The sequence below is a fragment of the Megalobrama amblycephala genome, linkage group LG15 (genome assembly GCF_018812025.1).
Source record: "Megalobrama amblycephala isolate DHTTF-2021 linkage group LG15, ASM1881202v1, whole genome shotgun sequence".
NCBI lineage: Eukaryota > Metazoa > Chordata > Actinopteri > Cypriniformes > Xenocyprididae > Megalobrama > Megalobrama amblycephala.
The window spans coordinates 17,538,247-17,560,612 of NC_063058.1; the positions used below are offsets into that span (position 1 = coordinate 17,538,247).

At 36.2% G+C, this 22,366-nt stretch overlaps 3 protein-coding genes across 15 annotated transcripts in view; 2 read left to right on the forward strand and 1 right to left on the reverse strand.

The window, feature by feature from the left end:
- The window catches only part of ppfibp2b (PPFIA binding protein 2b), a 79,265-nt gene extending 66,541 nt beyond the window's left edge, over window positions 1–12,724 (forward strand). For 10 of the 13 annotated variants that reach the window (XM_048159656.1, XM_048159657.1, XM_048159660.1 and 7 more), the window contains 12 exons: window positions 2,482–2,617; window positions 2,753–2,875; window positions 2,956–3,106; window positions 3,511–3,622; window positions 3,840–3,928; window positions 4,022–4,144; window positions 4,248–4,373; window positions 7,411–7,599; window positions 8,994–9,176; window positions 10,283–10,348; window positions 12,235–12,306; window positions 12,583–12,724. In XM_048159656.1, the coding sequence (XP_048015613.1) occupies window positions 2,482–2,617; window positions 2,753–2,875; window positions 2,956–3,106; window positions 3,511–3,622; window positions 3,840–3,928; window positions 4,022–4,144; window positions 4,248–4,373; window positions 7,411–7,599; window positions 8,994–9,176; window positions 10,283–10,348; window positions 12,235–12,306; window positions 12,583–12,606 (1,394 nt within the window). In that variant the 3' untranslated portion in view covers window positions 12,607–12,724. Of the gene's footprint in view, window positions 1–2,481; window positions 2,618–2,752; window positions 2,876–2,955; window positions 3,107–3,510; window positions 3,623–3,839; window positions 3,929–4,021; window positions 4,145–4,247; window positions 4,374–7,410; window positions 7,600–8,993; window positions 9,816–10,282; window positions 10,349–11,646; window positions 11,780–12,234; window positions 12,307–12,582 lie in introns of those variants that run through there. The other 3 variants (XM_048159659.1, XM_048159664.1, XM_048159663.1) reach the window with 2 other exon arrangements.
- Window positions 12,622–13,753, forward strand: rep15 (RAB15 effector protein). Its single transcript, XM_048159671.1, has one exon. The coding sequence runs from the start codon at window positions 12,622–12,624 to the stop codon at window positions 13,366–13,368; it is 747 nt and encodes a 248-aa protein (XP_048015628.1). The 3' UTR covers window positions 13,369–13,753.
- Window positions 13,754–14,333: 580 nt separating this feature from the next.
- LOC125247837 (NADH-cytochrome b5 reductase 2) lies at window positions 14,334–21,017 on the reverse strand. Its single transcript, XM_048159348.1, has 9 exons — window positions 20,865–21,017; window positions 18,993–19,151; window positions 18,636–18,708; window positions 18,422–18,528; window positions 18,210–18,339; window positions 17,976–18,059; window positions 17,770–17,855; window positions 14,939–15,038; window positions 14,334–14,850 (listed from the first exon to the last, which is right to left on the reverse strand). The coding sequence occupies exons 1-9, from the start codon at window positions 20,877–20,879 to the stop codon at window positions 14,678–14,680; spliced, it is 927 nt and encodes a 308-aa protein (XP_048015305.1). The 5' UTR covers window positions 20,880–21,017; the 3' UTR covers window positions 14,334–14,677.
- Window positions 21,018–22,366: the final 1,349 nt, after the last annotated feature.

Consider the following 22,366-nt stretch of genomic DNA (forward strand, 5'->3'; position numbering starts at 1 on the left):
TTATTATTCAAAGTCTTGATTTATTCTAGAGTAGGACTCTCAAACTCAAATACCTCCATCGAGCAGTTTTTCATAAAATGTGGTTTTACAACTGGCATATCTATAATCAAATCATTGAAATTTGCGCCTATTTGGATGTGAGCAAAAACATGCCGTTTTTGTGTGTCCCTTTAAATGCAAATGAGCTGCTGCTCCTGGCCCGCTTTCCAGAAGAGGGTAGAGCTTTAACAGCTCATGCTTCGGTTGCTCAACAACAACAAAGCAGGAAAATCTCACGCAGCCAAAATGACGATTGTTAGTAGCAGTGTTCAGCCTTACATTGTCAGACACTAATGGAGAGACTTCAAGAAGAAGTTACAACGTTTAGAATGCAACTGGATGTTTCTGAATGGTTAGTGGATAAATTTATGTAGTTGCTGTGGAGTTGATTCAACTCATCGACTAGCATGTGCCGTCATGTTAACCTTTTGTGTGAATCCAGCGTTGAGTTGACCCTCGTTTGTGAAGCGGCGTAAAATGACAGCATGGTAACAACACTCTACTACTACAACTCTTCCTCTTCTCTAAAGCAGCCCAACATGGCCTCGCCCCCTTTGTTGCGTGTTCTCAGGGGCAGGGTTTATGTAAATTTAAGGGTTAGTGATGTCACTAACCCAGGAAGAAACGACTGTAGTCCCTACCAGCCGTTTGTATTGTCACCAAAAAGAGAGAATTCTTTAAAAGGAAATATCTCCCTTTTCATTCAAACTTTGAGCGTCGTAACTTTGCAGATGTTGTTCATGCTCAAACAGCAACATTACACACTAACTAAAGTTAGAAAAGTGAAATCATAATCATAATCAACCACCCCTTAATAAATGATATTATAAAAGGTTAAATATTTTTGATTATTTTCTTGAAATGTCTCTAGGGACTTAAAATAAGTAGTAGTAGTAGTAGTAGTAGTAGTAGACACTCATTCTTTATCATATATTGAATTGACCTGCTTTAAATTAAATTAGACTGGTTATCAGAAATGTTATTAATTGGTAAGGGTGTGACGAGATCTCGTCACGAGATCTCGCGAGACTAAAATGTGATGAGATTTCTCATCGAGGCGAAAAGTAGTCTCGTGATATTGACAGAGTGTTAGGATGATTAGGAAAGAATATGCCACTGCTACCTTTACATTACGCCTCCACTGTCCTTTTGCTTTGTATTTAAATAAAAAACATTTAATTCAGTTGGATAACGGTCGCCGCCGCTCCATATTTACAGAGTGCACGCGATCGTGAAAGTGAAAGTAAACTCAAGCACGCATTCAAACGCAATTTCAATACCCCGCATTTTAAAAGCGGCTTCCTGATGAATGCAAATATCTCTCAGTATGAAAGCTATTTTAGGCTGGCAGTGTAGTTGTAACCATCTCTTAGCTCCGTATCAAAGAAAAATTTGGTCTTATTTGCACTTTGAATATTGAGAGAGTGCGATTATGGTTGCACTTATTGTAAAGCGTTACCATACAAATGTTTTCTCTTAATCTTATTAAGCACAAACAGTAAGGTTTCATTTGTTAACATTAGTTAATGCACTGTGAACTATCATGAACTAACAATGAATGACTATTTTTATTAACTAACATAAACAAAGATTAATAAATACTGTAGCAAATATATTGCTCATTGTTAGTTGATGTTGGTTAATTAATGTTAATAAATGAGACCTTATTGTAAAGTGTTACCATTTTTATTTATACTGTTTTTATTTCTATGATCAGTTTGTGGAAAGGAGTTCAGTTAGGAGGTCAAAAGTTGTAGAAGCTCATAAATCATGTACAGTAAGGTCTGAAGAGACTGAAATCATACAGGAAAGAAGTCAGTCAGTTGAGTTAGATGCAAAACCTTTTACAGTACTTGAGTATTGTTGTCTTTTACTGCATATGATAATTCATACTCAGAAAGTAGAACTGAAATGACATTCATTACAAGATGATTAGTTAAAACATTTCAAATACACCTGCAGAATATTTTTTCTATGTATTTCGCCATTGAGGATTTCTTAAAAATAGTGTGTAAAAATCTTGTCTCGTCTCATGAGATACCCGTCTCGTCACACCCCTATTAATTGGCATATTTAAAATGTTATATTCTCTATTTCATCTGCAGCAAAGGCTATTTTATAAAATGATTATTCTTCATTTTTGGATTTTGAGCTTTTATGCATATCTACTTGTGCAGTTATCAGTTTGCAAAATTATGGAATTGTTTGTGTTTTGATATCCATAGAAGAAAACATTCAACACACCATTGTCACATTAGTCTTTGCTTTGTTTTCCTCTGCTTCCTTGCATGGCTAATATATGGCTCAGGGTCACGGGGGAAAGCATGATCAGTTGGTGGTTGGTGGGTACAGATAGAATGTGTATTCGGTCCAATAGTGAACCTATAAAAACATAGAAACACATAAATCTATCAAAACAAGTGGATTACTTCCTGTTCACAGGAAAGACAGAGAAGGCAGATGACTCGACTTTGTCTGACCTTTCGCCAATGTCGTCTGGAGTAGAATCGGGTCAGCAGTCGCCTGTTTCACCAGAGCACAAGAAGAACCAGAAAGGCATCCGAAAACTGTGGGGAAAGTGAGTATTTGTTGGTTGTTGTTTTCAAAAACAGCATCTGAAAAGCATTTATGATATATTTTTAAGTGGAACAAAATATTTTTTGAAATTAGTGTAGGACAAAAGTAGATTTTACCCATTTACTCTATTTCACAGGATCAGGAGAACACAGTCAGGCAGTCTTCCTGCTGACGGTTCTGATTCCGACTTCAAGAGAGGGGGTTTCAGAGCCACGGCCGGCCCTCGACTCGCCTGCCTGGGCATTGGTTCTTCAGCACGGTATCCCAGCTTCTATACTTCAGAGACATACGCAAGCACCTTCATTCCTGTTTCTCATTTTCTACATTTGTTTTCTGCAGCGACATGAACGCCCCCTTCTCGAAATGGTCATGTGATCAGGTGTGTGCATGGATGGAGGACTTTGGCCTGGGTCAGTACGTGCAAATGGCCAGACAGTGGGTGACTAGCGGTCAGACTCTACTCTCTGCCTCCTCGCAGGACATGGAGAAGGTGAGAGATACAAGATTCATACAAGATTTCAGCACATGTTTGAAAGACTTTGGGATGAAGAAATGACAAATTCACATCCATGTTTTAACAATCTGATGTCCTCATGCAACACCTGGCGGCTCCTGTTAAAATGATTTGGCTATGCCTCTCGCTTCAGATCGTTGTGGTGCCACTCAAATTCTGGTTTGGTTCTACCTGCCAGGGCAGCTTTAACCTCTGTTCCACGCCAGTTACGCTGCGTGACTTAGTAATTTGTTTTGCCGTCAAACACACTCAATTAAATGTTCGGCTTTGCAAGACTTTACACTTCAATGAACACTTCCTTGATATTGATAGACGCCATTACCAAAGAAACAATATGCTGTCGCAACTGTCTTGATTTCTGAATTGGTTTTCACATTTAGGAGCTGGGAATTAAACATCCACTACACAAGAAGAAGCTCCAGCTGGCTCTGCGCTCCTTCAGCACCAAACTTACAGAGAAATGCTCTGAACTCGACCACATCTGGGTCACACGTATGTACCTTCAGTGCTCGTTGAACAGATCTGGTAGTAACTTTTCTTGCATTTAAGTTTGGCCAAGTAACAGTTCTTTTCTTCTACTGGTAACCCAAAATAATACTGGCTAGACATAGTTTTAACTTGCTTGCTAATGTAAATTTATTTAGCTTGTTATCAGGAATAATCTACTCTAGAGGGACTCCGTTGTTGAAACCATGTTATTTGTACACAGGATGGCTGGATGATATCGGATTACCGCAGTACAAAGACCAGTTTAATGAAGGACGTGTCGATGGTAGAATGCTGCAGTACTTGACAGTGGTAAATATCTTTGGTTAACAATCAAATTAGAGGACTGAAATTAATGTACAGTATCAAATGAGATTAATATTGGGGCTTTCGTTTCATTTTCAGAATGATCTGCTGTTCCTGAAAGTCACCAGTCAGCTGCATCATCTCAGCATCAAGTGTGCTATCCACGTCCTACATGTAAACAAGTTCAACCCCAACTGCCTCAAAAGACGACCTGGAGATGAGGTGTGAATTAAATAAACAGAAACAAAGAGAGGGCTGTCTACTTCAACACTTTCAGGACTGATAATGCACATTATGGATATGCTAATTCATGTTGTTTTGGCAGAATAAGACATCCCCTTCTGAGGTTGTCCAGTGGTCCAATCACCGTGTGATGGAGTGGCTCAGATCGGTTGACCTGGCAGAATACGCCCCCAACCTGAGAGGCAGCGGAGTGCATGGAGGACTCATAGTGAGTAACTCAAGTCAAACTTTGTCCTGCTACTTCTTAAAGGTGAAGTATGCAGTTTCTGCGGCACTAGTGGCACCTAGCGGAATTACAAAAATACAGCATATTTTGCAAACTCTATATTGGGCACTTTGTGCTTTTTTTTTTTTTTTTTTTTTATAACCTCAATAAGACCAGAGATTGTTCATTAATGATTCTATATAAAGAGGCAAGAGCAGGGACACGTTTGTGTGCATTTTGTTAATGATTTCGCCAGAAAGAATAGAGAGTTGCCACAACACCTTTAGCGAATAGATTGACGCGCTCGTCTGTGTGAAGACGAGCCACAAGAGAATGTTCCACCACTGATAACAACGGCATAATTTAAAGGTGCCAATATTGAATTTATATTGGCATAGTTGAATAACAAGAGTTCAGTACATGGAAAAGACATAAATGGAGTTTCAAACTCCATTGTTTCGCCCTTCTTATGTAAATCTCATTTGTTTAAAAGACGTCCGAAGAACAGGCGAATCTTAACATAACACCGACTGTTACGTAACAGTCGGGGTGTACGCCCCCAATATTTGCATATGCCAGCCCATGATCGAGGCATTACACAAGGGCAGCCAGTATTAACGTCTGGATCTGTGCACAGCTGAATCATCAGACTAGGTAAGCAAGCAAGAACAATAGCAAAAAATGGCAGATGGAGCAATAATAACTGACATGATCCATGATTACATGATATTTTTAGAGATAATTGTAAATTGTCTTTCTTAATGTTTCGTTAGCATGTTGCTAATGTACTGTTAAATGTGGTTAAAGTTACCATCGTTTATTACTGTATTCACGGAGACAAGAGAGCCGTCGCTATTTTCATTTTTAAACACTTGCAGTCTGTATAATTCATAAACACAACTTCATTCTTTATAAATCTCTCCAACAGTGTGTAATGTTAGCTTTAGCCATGCAAGCACAGCCTCAAACTCAATTCAGAATCAAATGTAATGCATCCAAATAAATACTATACTTACATGATCCGATGTATGCAAGCAGCATGCATGACGAACATCTTGTAAAGATCCATTTTGAGGGTTATATTAGCTGTGCAAACTGTTTTATGCTGTTCAAGGCAAGCGCGAGCTCCAGGGGGAGGGGAGCACGAGAATTAAAGGGGCCGCAACCTATATATCGGTGCATAGTTAATGATGCCCCAAAATAGGCAGTTAAAAAAATGAATTAAAAAAAATCTATGGGGTATTTTGAGCTGAAACTTCACAGACACATTCAGGGGACACTTTAGACTTATATTACATCTTTTAAAAAGAAGTTCAAGGGCACCTTTAAAAGACAACACATTCCAGCACCAGATCGCTTCTTATTTAACACAAATTAACATCAACTGGATGTTTAATTTGCATTATAGGCTATTTGTGCAGCAAAATGTTTCAAACAATGTGGTGGGGACATGTCCCACCCGCAAATACCCCCAAATTATGTTATCAACCAAACAAAAGCACATTCTTTCCAACCAAACAAAAGCACATTCTTTCTATGAGTGTTGTCGCGAGTCTCGCTCTCACTGATATCTGCGCGCGTCCAGTTGAGTGCGAGAGTGAAGGAAATCCCCCTGCGGGCTGAAAGATTTGTGTTCACGCATTACTTGGATGCGCTCTCAACATTTTTCATTAAAATAACGCAATAGAAACCGCCTCGAAATAAACTATAAAAAGGTGAAGATAATCATGTCTGAAAGCTTCAATCGATTTTTCATTGGTTAAATCAATGGAGAATATGCTCGAACACCCACGGGATCGGCGCCTATGGTGGACAGTCATTATTTGGTGCAGCACCATGAACAATAAATTGGGTTGAGAGAATGTATTTTAAAGGTGCCATCGAACGTTTTCAGTGCACAAGATGTAATATAAGTCTAAGGTGTCCACTGAATGTGTCTGTGAAGTTTCAGCTCAAAATACCCCATAGATTTTTTTAATTCATTTTTTTAACTGCCTATTTTGGGGCATCATTAAATATGAGCCAATTTATGCTGTGCGGCCCCTTTAAATCTCGTGCTCTCCGCCCACGGAGCTCGCGCTTGCCTTAAACAGTGCCTAAACAAAGTTCACACAGCTAATATAATCCTCAAATGGATCTTTACAAAGTGTTCGGCATGCATGCGTCGGATTATGTGAGTATTGTATACTGTTATATTGTTTACATTTGATTCTGAATGAGTTTGAGGCTATGCTCTGTGGCTAACGGCTAATGCTACACTTTTGGAGAGATTTATAAAGAATGAAGTTGTGTTTATGAATTATACAGACTGCAAGTGTTTAATAATGAAAATAGTGACGGCTCTTGTCTCCGTGAATACAGTAAGAAACGATGGTAACTTTAACCACATTTAACAGAACATTAACAACATGCTAACAAAACATTTAGAAAGACAATTCACAAATATCACTAAAAATATCATGATATCATGGATCATGTCAGTTATTATCGCTCCATCTGCCATTTTCGCTGTTGTTGTCCTTGCTTGCTTACCTAGTCTGATGATTCAGCTGTGCACATCCAGACGTTTATACTGGCTGCCCTTGTCTAATGCCTTTCATAATGTTGGGAACATGGGCTGGCATATGCAAATATTGGGGCCGTACATATTAATGATCCCCGACTGTTACGTAACAGTCGGTGTTATGTTGAGATTTGCCTGTTCTTCGGAGGTCTTTTAAACAAATGAGATTTATATAAGAAGGAGGAAACAATGAAGTTTGAGACTCACTGTATGTCTTTTCCATGTACTGAACTCTTGTTATTCAACTATGCCAAGATAAATTCAATTTTTCATTCGAGGGCACCTTTAACATAAAAAAAAAAAATCTTACTTCACCTTTATTGAAAGGTTATGGGCTCTTTTCACTTGGGCTGGTAAACAACCACTCAGAACACCCTAGCAAAATACTGAAAACCACAAAATATGTTTCATGTATTTCTTGCTTCAGATTATGATCTTAATAAAAATCCTAAATAGCTCAATCTTTTTTTTTTCCAGATCTTGGAACCTCGTTTTAACTCGGACACCCTTGCGATGCTCCTGAACATCCCCCCACAGAAGACTCTCTTGAGGAGGCACCTGGCCACTAATTTCAACACGCTGGTGGGCTCTCAGGCTCAGCAAGAGAAACAAGAGTTCCTGGAATCATCAAACTACACGCCGCTGACCACCACAGCAAAAGTCCGGGTAAGAAAACGCAAATCTGTCCTCAGTTCACATTTGCTGACCACATCTTTTGTAACACCTTAATCTCAGAAAGAAGATAGAAGCCCTTACACGTGTAAAATACAGACACCTGCTTCGGCAGCCTGATTCATATTTAAGCTCAGCTGATGCAGCACATGTGTTTTGACACTTAGATTTTGCTTAGGCCATCTATATGGAATATGCTGAGCGAATGGTCCTACAGTATGTTACATACTTACTAAGCACAATGAAGCTTTAGAGGAAACATTTAGTTGTCATCTTTTAGTCAGTTAAGCCAACCATTCATTTTTCATGATGAGAGGAAGAGTGTTTTTAAGATAAATTATTTCCAGTAAGGACAACAAATGGCATTAAAAGGTCTCTTATTGTTGTTCTAGTGCCTCAACTGATACTATTTTGAGTCTTTTACTAAATATTAAAACTGATCCTAGAGATTCATGAACTGGGTTTGTCAAAATTTGGCACCATTTCTGATTATGATAATTTGATGAATCGCAGTGTATCAAATCAAGACGTGTATCCTTATAAGTTAGATCCTATTATCCAGCCCAATTGATTAATTATGGAATTATTATTATTATTATTGTTATTATTATTATTATTATTATTACTATTATTATTATTATTATTAATAAGCTATCCAGCCCAATTAAATTAATTATGGAATTTAATCATGAATTAATGAAAAGTTGGTGGGAAAATTTGTATGATTTTATTTTTATTAACAACAACAACAATAATAAAACTATCTTTTCCATTAAATTTAATTCATAATAATAAAATATGTGTTACAATCATCATTTGTTAACAATAGGTAATGCATTAATTAACATTAAATAAAAATGAGCAATATATTTTGCAACTTTTGATCATAATAAATCTTAACAAGATTAAATGTTCATGATTTAAGAAGATTAATGAATGCTGAAGTATTACTAATTTTTAGCTATAATTTTTACTAAATTTGATCAATTCTCATGTTAACATATAAAAACAAATAAAGCAGTTTCATACATTTTCCAGTAACTTATATTATACTTTTGTCTAAATAAAAAATGTAAAAAATCTAACATTTTACATTATACAAGTGAATTTGGGCATCATAACAATATGAAAATGGATATTCATTTTGAGATTTAAGATTAATCTTTAAAAACTTAATAAAGTTAAGTGAGCATTAGATGATGGCACAATTTAAAAGTAAAAATAAAGGAAGTGTTTATGCATGAATAAATATGAAATATCAGCTGATATAATGAAATAATAATAAATAATGAAAAAATCTTCTGATATCGGCAGATAGGTACCGATTAATCCCTGTTATACTATACTACTATAATCCCTTTTTTTTTTTTTTTTTTTTTGTTCCTCAGCCACGTAAAATAGGTTTCACCAGTTTTGGCCACCGTAAGAAGCGCGGTGACGACTCCACGGACTACATCTGCCCTCTGGATGCATCCCAAGCCCAGGCCCTGCTCAACGGGGCCAACCGGCCCTACAGCGGCTTCAGGGGCCTGAGCCCCATCTTCGACAGGGACCCAGAGAGGCGGGAGCAGGTGGGAGCTCTACAGATCTGACGCTTGCAGCCAATAACCCTCCACCCATATCCCACAAAACCACGGCAACCTCCCAACGACACCCTGGTTCTGTTCAGTGCCATTTATAACACCCCAGCATCCTTCATTGACGGACACGAGACGGCAATATGGACACTGCAAAAAGACTTGGATCCTAGGGTTTAGTACATCATCTCACAAGGGAAACAGGGTTTAGTTTTTCCCAGAATAGTGCCACTTCACCTGTGATGGACAGTCAGCTACTTTTGACTATATCTATTTTTGTGAATCATAAGAAAAATGTATTATGAGATTTATCTGAAAGGTATTCCATTTTTGTAACCCAACACCTACTGTTTCAAAAGACAGTGTGTACTATCTTGTGCAATATTTGCATATTTTAGAGAGTTATTTAATGGTATATTTATGGTGAATTTTTAAGAGGCATACCGACTACTACGTAAATGCTCAGCAGCAGCAGCACATTTTGACTAATCTAATGGTTATTTTCATACAATAAAATGCACAAGAGTATTTTTATAGCTAGATATCTTGCCTCTTCAGTTGAAGATAGACTATAACGATAGATATAACCCAAAATATTGTAACATAATCAATAAACCTCCTTGATCACCGTGATATTGTGTTTTTTTTTTTGTTTTTTTTCAGCACATTTCCCTTTATTTTGTTTTCATTACCCTTTATTTTATAATTTTCTTTTAAGCAAAAATAATGTTCCTTAATGAATATGTTTTCTTGGCTTCATACAATTTCAAAACTCAATCATCTTAATGACAAACTTTGCCAAAAGACATTGACACACATGATTTACAAACATTAAGCATTAACCTGCTATCATCCATGCATCTGGTTACCAACAAATGGCCATTTTCACAATGTGGAGAAGTGCATGCTGCGAAAGGATTTTTATGCACTTGTGCAGGTACATTCTAATATACATTTCTCTCTATTCACATTATTTGCACTTCATTACCACCCATTGCTTCTGCTTAATATTTCATCTCTTAATAAAAATATCTTTTTTTACTTGCGTAAGATGATTTAGGATGATGTATTTGATGGATATCTTTTGATGGGCATTTCAGATTCTGTGTGCTAAAGGATCAGGGATGCAGATCGAAGCCTTATCCAGGGGAATTAACAACCTCACAGTAAGTTGATATCAAAACCTTTCTTTTTCCTTATATTTTTTAACACTGCCAAGACACAAATTGCGAAACTAATCTAATGATTTGCTTAAAGACCAAATGAATGTAAATCTATATTTTAATATTAACATTTCTTAACTCTTTCCCTGCTATTGACGGAATTTTTCGACAATGTGTTTTCACTGTTATACGGTAGGGGGCGCTATTACACATCTTCAGAATCTCTGATCAAAACACAGGCAAAGAAGCAGCAGAAACAACAAACATTGGCTTCATCTGAAATCGCGTACTCTCTCTAGTAATAAGTAATTACTTCATGACTGCTAAAAAAGTATGTTCTATATATAGTATGTCATCTGAACGTTCTACATTTGCCATGCTGCGATTATATCACGTGACCTACCAGCATCAGTTGTGTCGCTGCCATTAACAAATCCTCTCCCGTGGCCTCATGGGATAGTAAAGTGTACATCCTATGCCGGAAGTAGTACTTTTTGCCTATTCTAATTCAGGCAATCTTCTTTTGTCGCATACTATATAGTAGGGAAGTATGCGATTTCGGGTGCATAACTTGCTTATGCACAAGTAAAATAACGCGATCATCAAATTTCAAACTGCACATAAATCAAAACCGCCTAACATTAGTGGTCTACTCCATCTATGTTTTGATCTATCCGGAGGTAGTCTTTGACAAAAATGTGATTTTTCTCCGCTTTTTGTTCAAAATGTTGCTTTTTTGTAAAACTTACCCACACTCGAGTGTTGATTTAAAAAAAAAAAAAAAAATGTATGAAGAATTTCATAGAATTTTTCATAAAGCAGAGGCTCTGTTATTTCTTTTGATATGTTCAGATATTCATACAACAAAATATTCTGCACCGTAAAAAGAATTGTTGGTTTAACTTAAAAAAAAAAAAAAAAAAGTAAGTTACCTTTTTGCCTTAATTTTGAGTTCATTGAAATACAATAAAGGCGACTGGTTTAATCAACAGAAATGTATTACTGTATGTTATCTGAAGTACATCAATTATGTAAGCTGATTTGACAAAAGAAAAAATGTTATGATAACAAATCAGATCATGGGTGCCATGAAAGTTTTCTGAAAATGATCAAAGATGATGGGGAAAGAGTTGATATTATTTTGCTAAATCATAGAAGTGAATATTCAATATATCAACCAGCCTTAGTGTCACATATTGCAAACTGTTATTGAAAAGTTTTGGTTTAAGTCTGCTTAACGAGGTTTAACTTGTGGAGCGCTTCGCACTAATCCTGGCATCATCACCTCCTCTCACTTACAGTACTTACTCAGCCGAGACGAGCTGCTGAGAGGAATGAGACGCAGCCAGACCGCAATAGCGTGATCGGACTGTGCCACATTAACTCCTGCTGAGAGCGTACCTCAACCTAACCCACCTCACCCTCAAACCTTCAGGACTAGAGCTGTGAAACACAATCTCACCTCTTCACCATCCAGCTCAAGACACGTCTACTATTTTGTCATTGTATTACTATTTAAAACTTTTTGTGTAATATGCGATTTATGTCAGTAGATCTACCTCTACCTTTTGTTTTTCATATGATATTGTATTCTTGTAGCCAATGGAACTGGATGAGTAAATCCTTCTGTTTGCCCAGCAGTTTGTCATTTTCTTAGGCTTAATCTTTTCTCAAATCTATATAATATGTTAAAAGCCATTTGTTTTGTCAAGCAGAAATGGTTGTTTGCTTGCTATACCTCTGTTAAATCCATCTCAAGAGTTAAAAGGGGTTTGTTGTTGTTGGGGACTTCAGTGTCCAACGTGTCCCATGACCCAAATGGCAAACATTATATTTGGGAGGTCCTTATCTGATGGTTGAGCCTTAAATGCGCACACTTATTTTAATAGGACTCCAGACAAGAGAAGAAAGATCCAACTGCAGGTTCACTCTCACCCAGAACTAAGGAAAGAATAATATTGGTGAGTTACGTTATCTGGTGACATTTAACGTGCGTCTATTAAAGTAACGACATGTTACCTATTTTTATTAATTATATAAATATTTATTTTTGTATATAAATGTTAATTTGTAATAATAGAACTTAATATATATTTTTTTTTTTATTTGATTTTTTTTTTTTTTCTGTTAATTTTCAGTTGACTCGTCCTGCAATTTGTCTTAGCTTAAAACAAAATTTGAAGAATGGTGAATGGAAAATGCAATAAAGAAATGTAATTCTATGTCAATATTTCCAGTGTATAAGGGAAACAACACTTTGAGCTGGACCAGCTGGAATGAACCTAAAAGATCTCCCGTATGAAGCCAAAACCAGCATTTTCAGAAACTTATGGGCTAAGCCCAACAGAACCGCCACGGCGGACCCCGTCCACCTCTTTAGCGACTGCATCCGAGCGGCTTCATCCAGAACAAAGGAGTATCTGCTCTTCAGGGACCCGGAAAACAAGTTCCACCCAAGTCCTTCAACCCTAAGCGAGATCTTTCTGATGACTTACATCCAGCACAGCAGCCTGCTGAATCTCACCGACACGTTTAACTGCACGGCCATGACCCAAGAACAGAGGATCCTATTGGGTGCCCACTGGGTCTGGGCCGTGCTGGATCAGCCGAGCAAGAACCCCCGAATCCAGATCGCAGTCCAGGTTTTTCATCTGCCAGAAAGAACAGAGGAGAACATGGAGGAACTCTCTTTAGATATCTACAGTGACATCATGCGCATGGCCGGGATGGATGTGGTGGAGAGAACCCAAGCTGAGAGGATGGTGGAGTTCTGCTCCTCCATCGGCAGAGACTGTTACGCGCTTTTCCTCTTCTTTGGTCGGCAAAACGACGAGGGGAACATTTACGGGCTGCTAAGCAACAATCTGCAAGCAGCAGTGGGGAAGTGTGTGAGGATTGATCAGGTTTTTATCGATCACTTCTTCAAAGGTGCGAAATGCTTCGGCACTCCAAGTGGGATGTTGCAAGCGCTGGTTGGTAAGGAGGGTGACGATCCTCTGACCATGCTTGTTAAGTTCACCTAACAGCTGAGCTGTTCTTACTCCATTTATTACCATTTTTGTGGGTTTCTTCTAATGAGCAGCTCACTGCTTGGAAACAGATGCTTTGAATGCAGCACTGGGTCTGTATGTTGATGTTTTTCCAAGACTTTCCAGCCTTATGTCTGATGTCTCTCTGCCTCCAGCAATACTTAACTGTTACTTGATGCAATTAAAATGCAAAATAATGTGCAGAAATAAATATTTTTGCTTACAAGTTTTGTACTTTGTGTGTTTCTAACCCATATTTAAATAAACAAAATGCTATGTGAGAGATTTTTTTACTCTACAGTATCTATTAACCAATTATTGTTCTAAAAGATTGTTAATTTAGTAGTCAAATGGGAATGGGCAACATAACTTTAATATATATATATATATATATATATATATATATATATATATATATATATATATATATATATATATATATATATTAGAGAAAGAGAGAGAGATGTTTTGAACATTTAATATGTATTTTGATTTCTATATTTTAAAAATCATTTAAATTCTATTTAATTAAAAGGTTTTTTTTAATTGTTTTTTTATATATATACTGTATATATATATATAAATATATATATATATATATATATGTATATATATATATATATATATATATATATATATATAAAAGCACTAATTCAAAGATATTTTTTTTTTATCATTATTTGTGTCATTAAATTACATAAGATACTAAGTCTTGTATCAGGCGAGACTGGTTTTCCTCTTGGAAAACTGCAACAATTAGTATCCTCAATTCCCAAATGATTAAAAAGCCTAATTAAAAGGAAAGGTGATGTGACACAGTGGTAAAATTGTCTCTGCCGCAACTTGTGACGCAGCCATCGAAATCTGTTTATATTTACAAAATACACTTTAGTTTGTCAGTGAAAACACTGAAAATCTCTGTACTTTTGTCAGTTAAATAAAGGTTAAAGAGAATTAACAAATCACAGATTCATTATTTTATTGCATTTTACAAAATGTCCCAACTTTTCTGGAAATGGGACTGTGTGTGTATATATAAATGTACTCCATTTTAAAAATGCTTCAATATTTATCCTTCAAAACAACAAAAAATACAGATATAAAAGGTTTTTCACTATTACTGGCCTAAACTGGAATTGGACTTTTTTTCTCTGAGATAATTCACCACAAACAAAACCAAATGGATTCAACAAAAGATCTATTTTTAAAACTACGCCTGGCATTGATTTTCCATGTTTCGCAAGCTGTAAACCATCTATTGCAAAGCATATTTTGCACAATAAACTAATCAGTTGCGGAAGACTTAGTATGCAAAAGTGTTCTCAGTTTTGTAGCCCAGCTTGTCGAGGTTTGGCAGGCACGCATACTGGATCATGGGGGGTGGACCGCACATCACGATGAGCACATCATTGGCCGGAGGCGGGAGATGGTCTTTTATCATGTCAGCATCAACAAACCCTTTGCTGTACTTCCACCCTGTCACAAGAACATAGACAGAAAATCTTCACAGTCGTCTCTACTGTTGATCACTACAATTAAGCATTCATCTAGAATTGAATTGTACCTTCAGAGGGTTTGTCCAGTGTGTACCAGAGGTTGAGTTTATCAGGGTGATTTTTATGAACTTCATCCAGCTCTTTACGTAACAATATGTCCTTCTCAGTCTGTGAGAGTGAAACACGCTTTAGATCACAGCTAACAAACATTAAATAAGGTGTACTTATGTTAAGACAAATATATGTGTTAACACTCACTTGGAATATATAATTCAAAATAAGAGTTTGGAAATATTCAGTTTCAAAGGAATTAATTATTACAATGTGGCCACAAATTAGTAAATCAAGGGAACTCATTTTTATATCGTGCACGCAATTTACTAAAAACGGGGGAATGAATTGGTAAAACGTGCGTGCTGACATATTATTATATGTATTCCATAAAAATATCAACCTTAAAACAAGATACATTTTTTGAGAAGCAACACTGAGATACTATTATACGTCCCTTCAACTCCATTCACAAATCCTCTCCCGTGGCCTCATGGGATAGTAAAGTGTCCATCGTATGCGCACTTCAGAATCTCGCCGGAAGTAGTAAGTCATCTGGGTAATTTTCGTCTACTGTTTTTCGAATACTATGAATTCGGACATACTACTCTGTTCGCATACTGTTTTTCGCGTACTAGAGAAGTATTCGATTTCGGATACACTGTAAAAAGCAATACACTATCTACTCAATAAAATTGTGGCAACAGATTAGAAGCAATTTTGTTAAATTCAGCATATAAGAATTGAGTTAGAATGAATCAAATTAATTCCTTAAAAGTCAACCATTTAAAATGTGTAAAATTAGCAAACACCATTACAAAAGCCACAAACTGACATAAAAAGCAAAGAGTCAAACTGCCCAACTAAAAGAAACACCGATCACCATAATGGTGATCAAACATTTTCAAAAAAATCAACAGCAACATCTAAACCTCTGTTAATTCTTGGCTTTCTCTTTCCTTCAGTGATTCCTGCTTGTTATCATTAGGTGTCTTCAATGTTGGCGATAAAAAATAAAGAGTTCTTAATTTATTTTTGACGTCTGTCTATTCAGATATTTTTGTTTAAATTTTACTCGTTTTAAATGGTTGACATTTAAGGAATTAATTCAATTAATTCTAACTCAATTCTAATTGTTGAATTTAATTAATAATATTGCTTGTAATCTGTTGCCAAAATTTTATTGAGTAGATATAGCAATTACTTTTTACAGTGTACATTTTGAAGCCTAAATAAAGTCGTCAGATATAAAAAGCTAAGAGTAGGTTATAAATGGACTACAGCACACCATGGTCACGGATCAACGTCACCACCACCACCTTCCTCAAACTTTATTTAGAAAACAACTTTATTTAAAAACATGCTCGTTGATTATGATCTGCGCTGTGTATGAGTACTTATACACTTTTTTTTTCATGAGAAATGCTGTCCAAATGTCCCGTTTTTAATGATGACGTCTAAAGTCCCCGCCAAAGGAAGTAGTCCCTTTTAGCAACTTGTTAGCAACCGCCGTTTTTAAGACACAGTAAAAGTTTAAAAAATAACAAGCGAGTTATAACTGGTGTGTTTTATGTCATAGATCAAAATGCGAAAATATTTAGATGCTTTGTTAACCACAGGTCTACCTTACTTCAGGCGATTTAGCAAAAACCCATTCAAAAAACCCATAGACTTTAGGGCGATGGAACCGGAAGTCCTAAAATGCTAACTCGCTTCCGGGTTTTGCATACAAAAACAATACTACATCCGCCATGTTGTTACTGTCTCATTACCAACCAGCGTCAGAAATGTTGTGTTTAACTTGTAAAGATTATCTTGATAGACAAAACGTGTAAGTGTCATAACCCTTTGTTAAACACAGAGCTTATTTATTGCGATTTTCCAAAAGTCTATGGGAAAAATGCATAGGCTTTCGATCGAGGGAACCTGTGTGCCACTAACTTCCGGGTTACAAAAACACGTCATCTCTGAGGTACTCTATACATTCATACTACACGCATTTGTACTATATAGAATGAATTTTTTCCAACTGTCATGAAGTAAATTTAAATGTAGTACGTACTCAACAGTACGCGATTTCGGACGCAGCTTAAGTCTTATTTTTAGAGAATACATCTCTAAAAAGAAATGTTTAAGAACATTTCCAATTGAGAATATAAACATATAACATAATTATTATTGCTACTAAACTGAATTAATCGACTTTTATAAAAGAACTTAATGCCATTTCTCAAATTTGATTGGTCAATTGTGTTGTAGCAGTTCACTGTTGTGCAGTATCACTCTTGTGAAGCTTGGCGTTTCAGTCTATAGTCAAGAATATGAGAGCAATTATGTAATTTGTCTTGAAAAATTAGTATTTTCTCTCGCGTATGGAAGCAGAGTTGTGTGAGTAACGAGTTTTTAAAATGAAAACTCAGAACGTCGACGCATCGCTCCACTCGAAGCGGGAAGAGTGAAAATAGAAAACACGGAGTGGACCTCGAGCGGACGGAGTAGGCTATATCTCTACGGAGATATCTCTGTCACTCCGTTCCACCCACTCCGTAGTTTCAGTCCGACTCTCGGCCTGTACGTGTAAAGCTCGACGCCTTGACTACCTTTGGAACTATTTTCTTTGGCGGAGAAAATATGGGTAATGTATATTTATCACTTAACTGAGGATGTTTCGATATTGTTTCAGGGAAGCAACACTAAAAACGTACTAAGAAAAAGTTTTTATTAAATAGCATGTCGAATTTCATTGTCAAAAACATGTTTTTTTGTAATTAGTTTAATCTCCAAACGCATATTGAGCTCCATTTACAGTGTTACATTGCTTATTTATTTATTCACTTATGTGACTGACCTGGTTGGCAAATATAAGGGAGCACTTGGTGTTGTCAGCAGGATCTGCGGTTATACTCCTGATCAGCTGCAGCATTGGAGTGATGCCTGAAAGAATGAACTTGTCATCTTTAATTAATACATATTTAGATGAATTGTCTTGGCAGCAATTCCAGGAAACCGACTAAGAATACAGTGGAGCCAATTTCAAAATATGTCCATCATTACCTGTTCCACCAGCAATCATGCCCACGTGTCTAAACTTCCGCAGTTTAGGTTCAGATTTTTTATCAGGCCGAATACCAAACTGCCCTGTAAATGTCAGAAAGGAAATATATGCAGCATTTGAATATTTTAAAATGCATTTTGTACACAGGGGTCATGCATTTGGTAATCTTAAAACAAGAAGACATCGCCCTCTAGTGGCTAAATGCATTGCATGATACAAAACAAAAGTAGTACCATTTCCATTGTAAACCAGTAATCCATTTGGACCCCTAAAGTCAATAGTGTCTCCAATCTTCATATCATTCAAGTACTGAGACATCTTGCCTCCATCAGGATAGTTTGGGTGAGTATTTTTAAAGTAGACCTGATGTGAGATGTTGAAGAAAATGATTTTTAAAACACTATAAAACAGTCATTTTGCAAATACAAAATGTATTGCATCGCACCTTTACAACTAGATCAACGTATCCCTGTTCTTCATCGCTGGACACAGGTGTGTATGCTCGAATTACCAGATTCCCATTCACCTTTGCAGACAGGTAAACATGCTGACCTGTGACCCAGAACACAAGATCCGTCTTAGAAAACGAGTGAAACCCAGCTGATATTATACGTAAGGTCAGGTGATTCTGCTGATGTGATAGAAGTCCAATGTCGTACCAATAGGGAGACCAAGAACATGCGACGAGGATGGAAGACCAAACCGGAATTTTTTAGTGTCATGAGTGATCTCCTGTTTCAAAGCAAATTAAAGTAGTTAAATTGGGCTGCAACTATATTCTTACTTTTTTCTTTTGCAGTAGAAAACATACTTAAAGGGATAGTTCACCTTTTTTTTCCACACTATGGAAGACAAATGGGGTCCATCTACTGTTTGGTTACCCATATTCTTCAAAATATCTTCTTGAAAAAGATATTCATACAGGTTTGTAACAACCTGAGGGTGAGTAAATGATGACAGAATTTTCATTTTTGGGTGAACTGTCCCTTTAAGTACACATTTAAATTCTGACTGACCTCTATCTCTATGAGTGGCAGTGGGTATTTCACATTGGGATCCTGCAAGGTTTTTGGAAACTTGCTCTGCTTTCGACCTCCATTGGAGCCTCCTGGTTTTAGGACGAGGAAGAGGACCGTGATCACCACTACAGATATCCCAATTAGCACAGGTACTGTCTGCAACATACACATTAAACACGTTATTGGCACAATTGACTGAATTTATGTTTCAGACTTTTTAAGCTAGAGGTTTATGCATGAAATGAGTCTTTGTAGGCAAATATAAATCACATTTTAATAAAAAAATATATAGGTAAACATTTATATTTACGTTATAAATGTAAATTAAATATTTAATAATATTCGTAATTTTAAAAATATAAGCAAATTAAAAATATTTATTGTTTAATTTTATTAAATATTTAAATAATAAATGCATATTAAAATGTATATCTGTTTACTTTAATTATTTAAATATTTAATTTTAAAAATTCAGCATAATTTAACAAATTCAGCATTTTGACTCTACATAATTACCATACTTGCATTGTTTCAGTGACTTCACTGTTATTCTATATTCTAAATATAGTTTTGTAGACAAAAATAAAATATAATTTTATGAAAATAAAAGTAAATTATACATATACACTACCAGTCAAAAGTTTAGAAACATTACTATTTGTAATGTTTTTGAACAAAGTCTCTTATGTTCACCAAGCCTGCATTTATTTCATAATAAATACAGAAAAAACAATAATATTGTGAAATATTATTACAATTTAAAATTATGGTTTTCTATTTTAATATACTTTAAAATATAATTTATTTCTGTGATGCAAAGCTGAATTTTCAGCATCATTACTCCAGTCTTCAGTGTCACATGATCCTTCAGAAATCATTCTGATATGCTGATTTGATACTTTGAAGAGTTGTGTTGCTTAATATTTTTTTAGGAACCTGTGATACTTTTTTCAGGATTCATTGATGAATAAATAGTCAAAAAGAACAGCATTTATTCAAAATATAATATTTTCTTACAATATAAATCTTTACTATCACTTTTTATCAATTTAACACATCCGTGCTGAATAAAAGTATTAATTTCTTTCAAAAAAAAATAAAAAATACTGACCCCAAACTTTTGAACAGTAGTGTATATTGTTAAAACAGATTTCTATTTTAAATAAATGCTGATATTTTTTAACTTTTTATTCATTAAAGAATCCTGAAAAAGTATCACAGGTTATAAAATAATATTAAGCAGCACAACTGTTTCCAACATTGATAATAAATCAGCATATTAGAATGATTTCTGAAGGATCATGTGACACTGAAGACTGGAGTAATGATGCTGAAAATTCAGCTTTGCATCACAGAAATAAATTATATTTTAAAGTATATTAAAATAGAAAAACATAATTTTAAATTGTAATAATATTTCACAATATTATTGTTTTTTCTGTATTTATTATGAAATAAATGCAGCCTTAATGAGCATAAGAGACTTCGTTCAAAAACATTAAAAATAGAATTAAAAAAATAAATGACTCCACACAATTCCCATACTTGCATTTATGACTTAACTATTATTCTAAAATGTGAAATGCATTCATAATAAGAATATTAGAGTAGGAGTATTTGACAATAAACAGAGCAACTAACACTATAAACTACTGGAATATTGTGTTACATTCAACATTGAGTTGATAACCTGCACACGTCTGTAATTACCTCTCACCTTCTTTCCACCGCTGTCATTCTAACCAGAATAAAATCAACAGATAAGTGTGAAACTGACATGGAGGAAAAGCAAGGTGCTAATTGCTTTTTGCAAGGCAGAGTGAGGAAGAAAGCAGGGAATATATGACTGTAAAGAGAAAAAATACTCACTAGAACTTGATCCATGCTGCAGTCTTATTCCTGTACTGTACTGTATCAGTGGTGCTCAGGGTTCACTGTATGTGAGGTAGACGTTGTTCATGGTTCATCTATTTCCCGTATTGCAACCTTTGCACCAAGGCCAGTTAATAGTAGAAGAGTAGGGAGTTAATGAAATGCAGCCAACTGGAGTGGGCCCCTCAGTGGCCTCAGCCAATAGGAATAGAATATGCAAATGAGCAGAGCATTGCCTATGGTTCTTCATGTGTGTTTGTGAGTGGTGTGGGATCACCCCACTGCCTGATAACACATCCAGAGGGATGGGTCAAGGAATCCTCTCAAGTACAGCACATTAGGCTAAGGCTGTTTGACTAAGAACAGAAATGCCTGACATTTTTGAAGTTTTAAAACTTTTTTATTCAAGTTAGCCAAGGTTGTCTTGGTTCAAAACATGTTTAAAGCATTTTGTGAGTACTTCAAAACACAATAATACACAAAATGATACTGAATTCTGCTAACAGAAGTATTCAGTATTTTCAGAAATCAGTACTACTTATGCTAGTAAGTAAACAACAAATCTATACAGCACAACTGACATTTATGTCAAGTGGTTGCTATATGTGGGGGTTTTCATTCGGTGTTCAAATGCTTTGAGATCCAGTGCATGGTACTGAAGAATAGACGGCAAGCTTCTGGATCCCACCACAAGGTTCTCTCCAACTCTTCAAACCCATCAGAACAACCCCAGATGTGTTTGTCTGACAAACAAGAGGTCGCCAAAACTGTTCAGCTACCAACATTCTTCAAAATATCTTTATATGGACTACTTTGATTGTGCTTTTTGAAGTTTTGCCACTATGTTGTCTGTCAACATCTCCTTTTATTGTTAAACTGAAGAAAGTACAAGGCTGCAACCAGAATAACATACTCTTTCAGGAGGTACTTCTTTTAGTAATTGCTTTGCAACGGTTAAAAAAGTATGTTCGATATAGTTGGAATGTGTGAAGTATGAAATCTGTGATGTTGTCATTGTCATGTGATTCTCTGCCATTCACAAGTCCTCTCCTATGGCCTTATCGGATAAGGTCCATTGGATGCACACTTCAGAATCTCACTGAAATAGCAGGTCATTCGGGTACTTTGTGGCTTTTTGGAGAAGTGTCTCACTGCAGCCTGTGGTGGACATCCAACCCGGCTCACATCCAAGTGTGAAGTCAGAAGCCACGCCCGTGCCGCCCTGCAGCCGATTCTTAAGATTTTATTGGTCATGTCAATCATAGTACTGATTGCCTATACCCAACACTGATCCCTAAACCTTCCCAGAGCCATAGAGGCTATGGCTCTGAACCTACCCATCACTGTAACCAATGAAATCACCTGCAGGGCGGGATTTCTGGTGAAGTGGTTTAGTGGGGAGTCACGAGGGCATGGGCGTGGCTTCTGACGTCACACTTTGATGTCCAAGGGCTACTTTGCTTTTTGCAGCACAGTTTTATGAATACTGTGAATTATAC

Coding starts and splice junctions, on each gene's coding strand:
- LOC125247837 (XM_048159348.1), bottom strand. Junction 18,529..18,635: donor TGTTCTTGGTCTCCCTATTG/GTACGACATTGG, acceptor TCTGGGTCACAG/GTCAGCATGTTTACCTGTCT. Junction 17,856..17,975: donor CATGATTGCTGGTGGAACAG/GTAATGATGGAC, acceptor TCATTCTTTCAG/GCATCACTCCAATGCTGCAG.
- rep15 (XM_048159671.1), top strand. CDS start 12,622: ATGAACCTAAAAGATCTCCCGTATGAAGCCAAAACCAGCATTTTCAGA.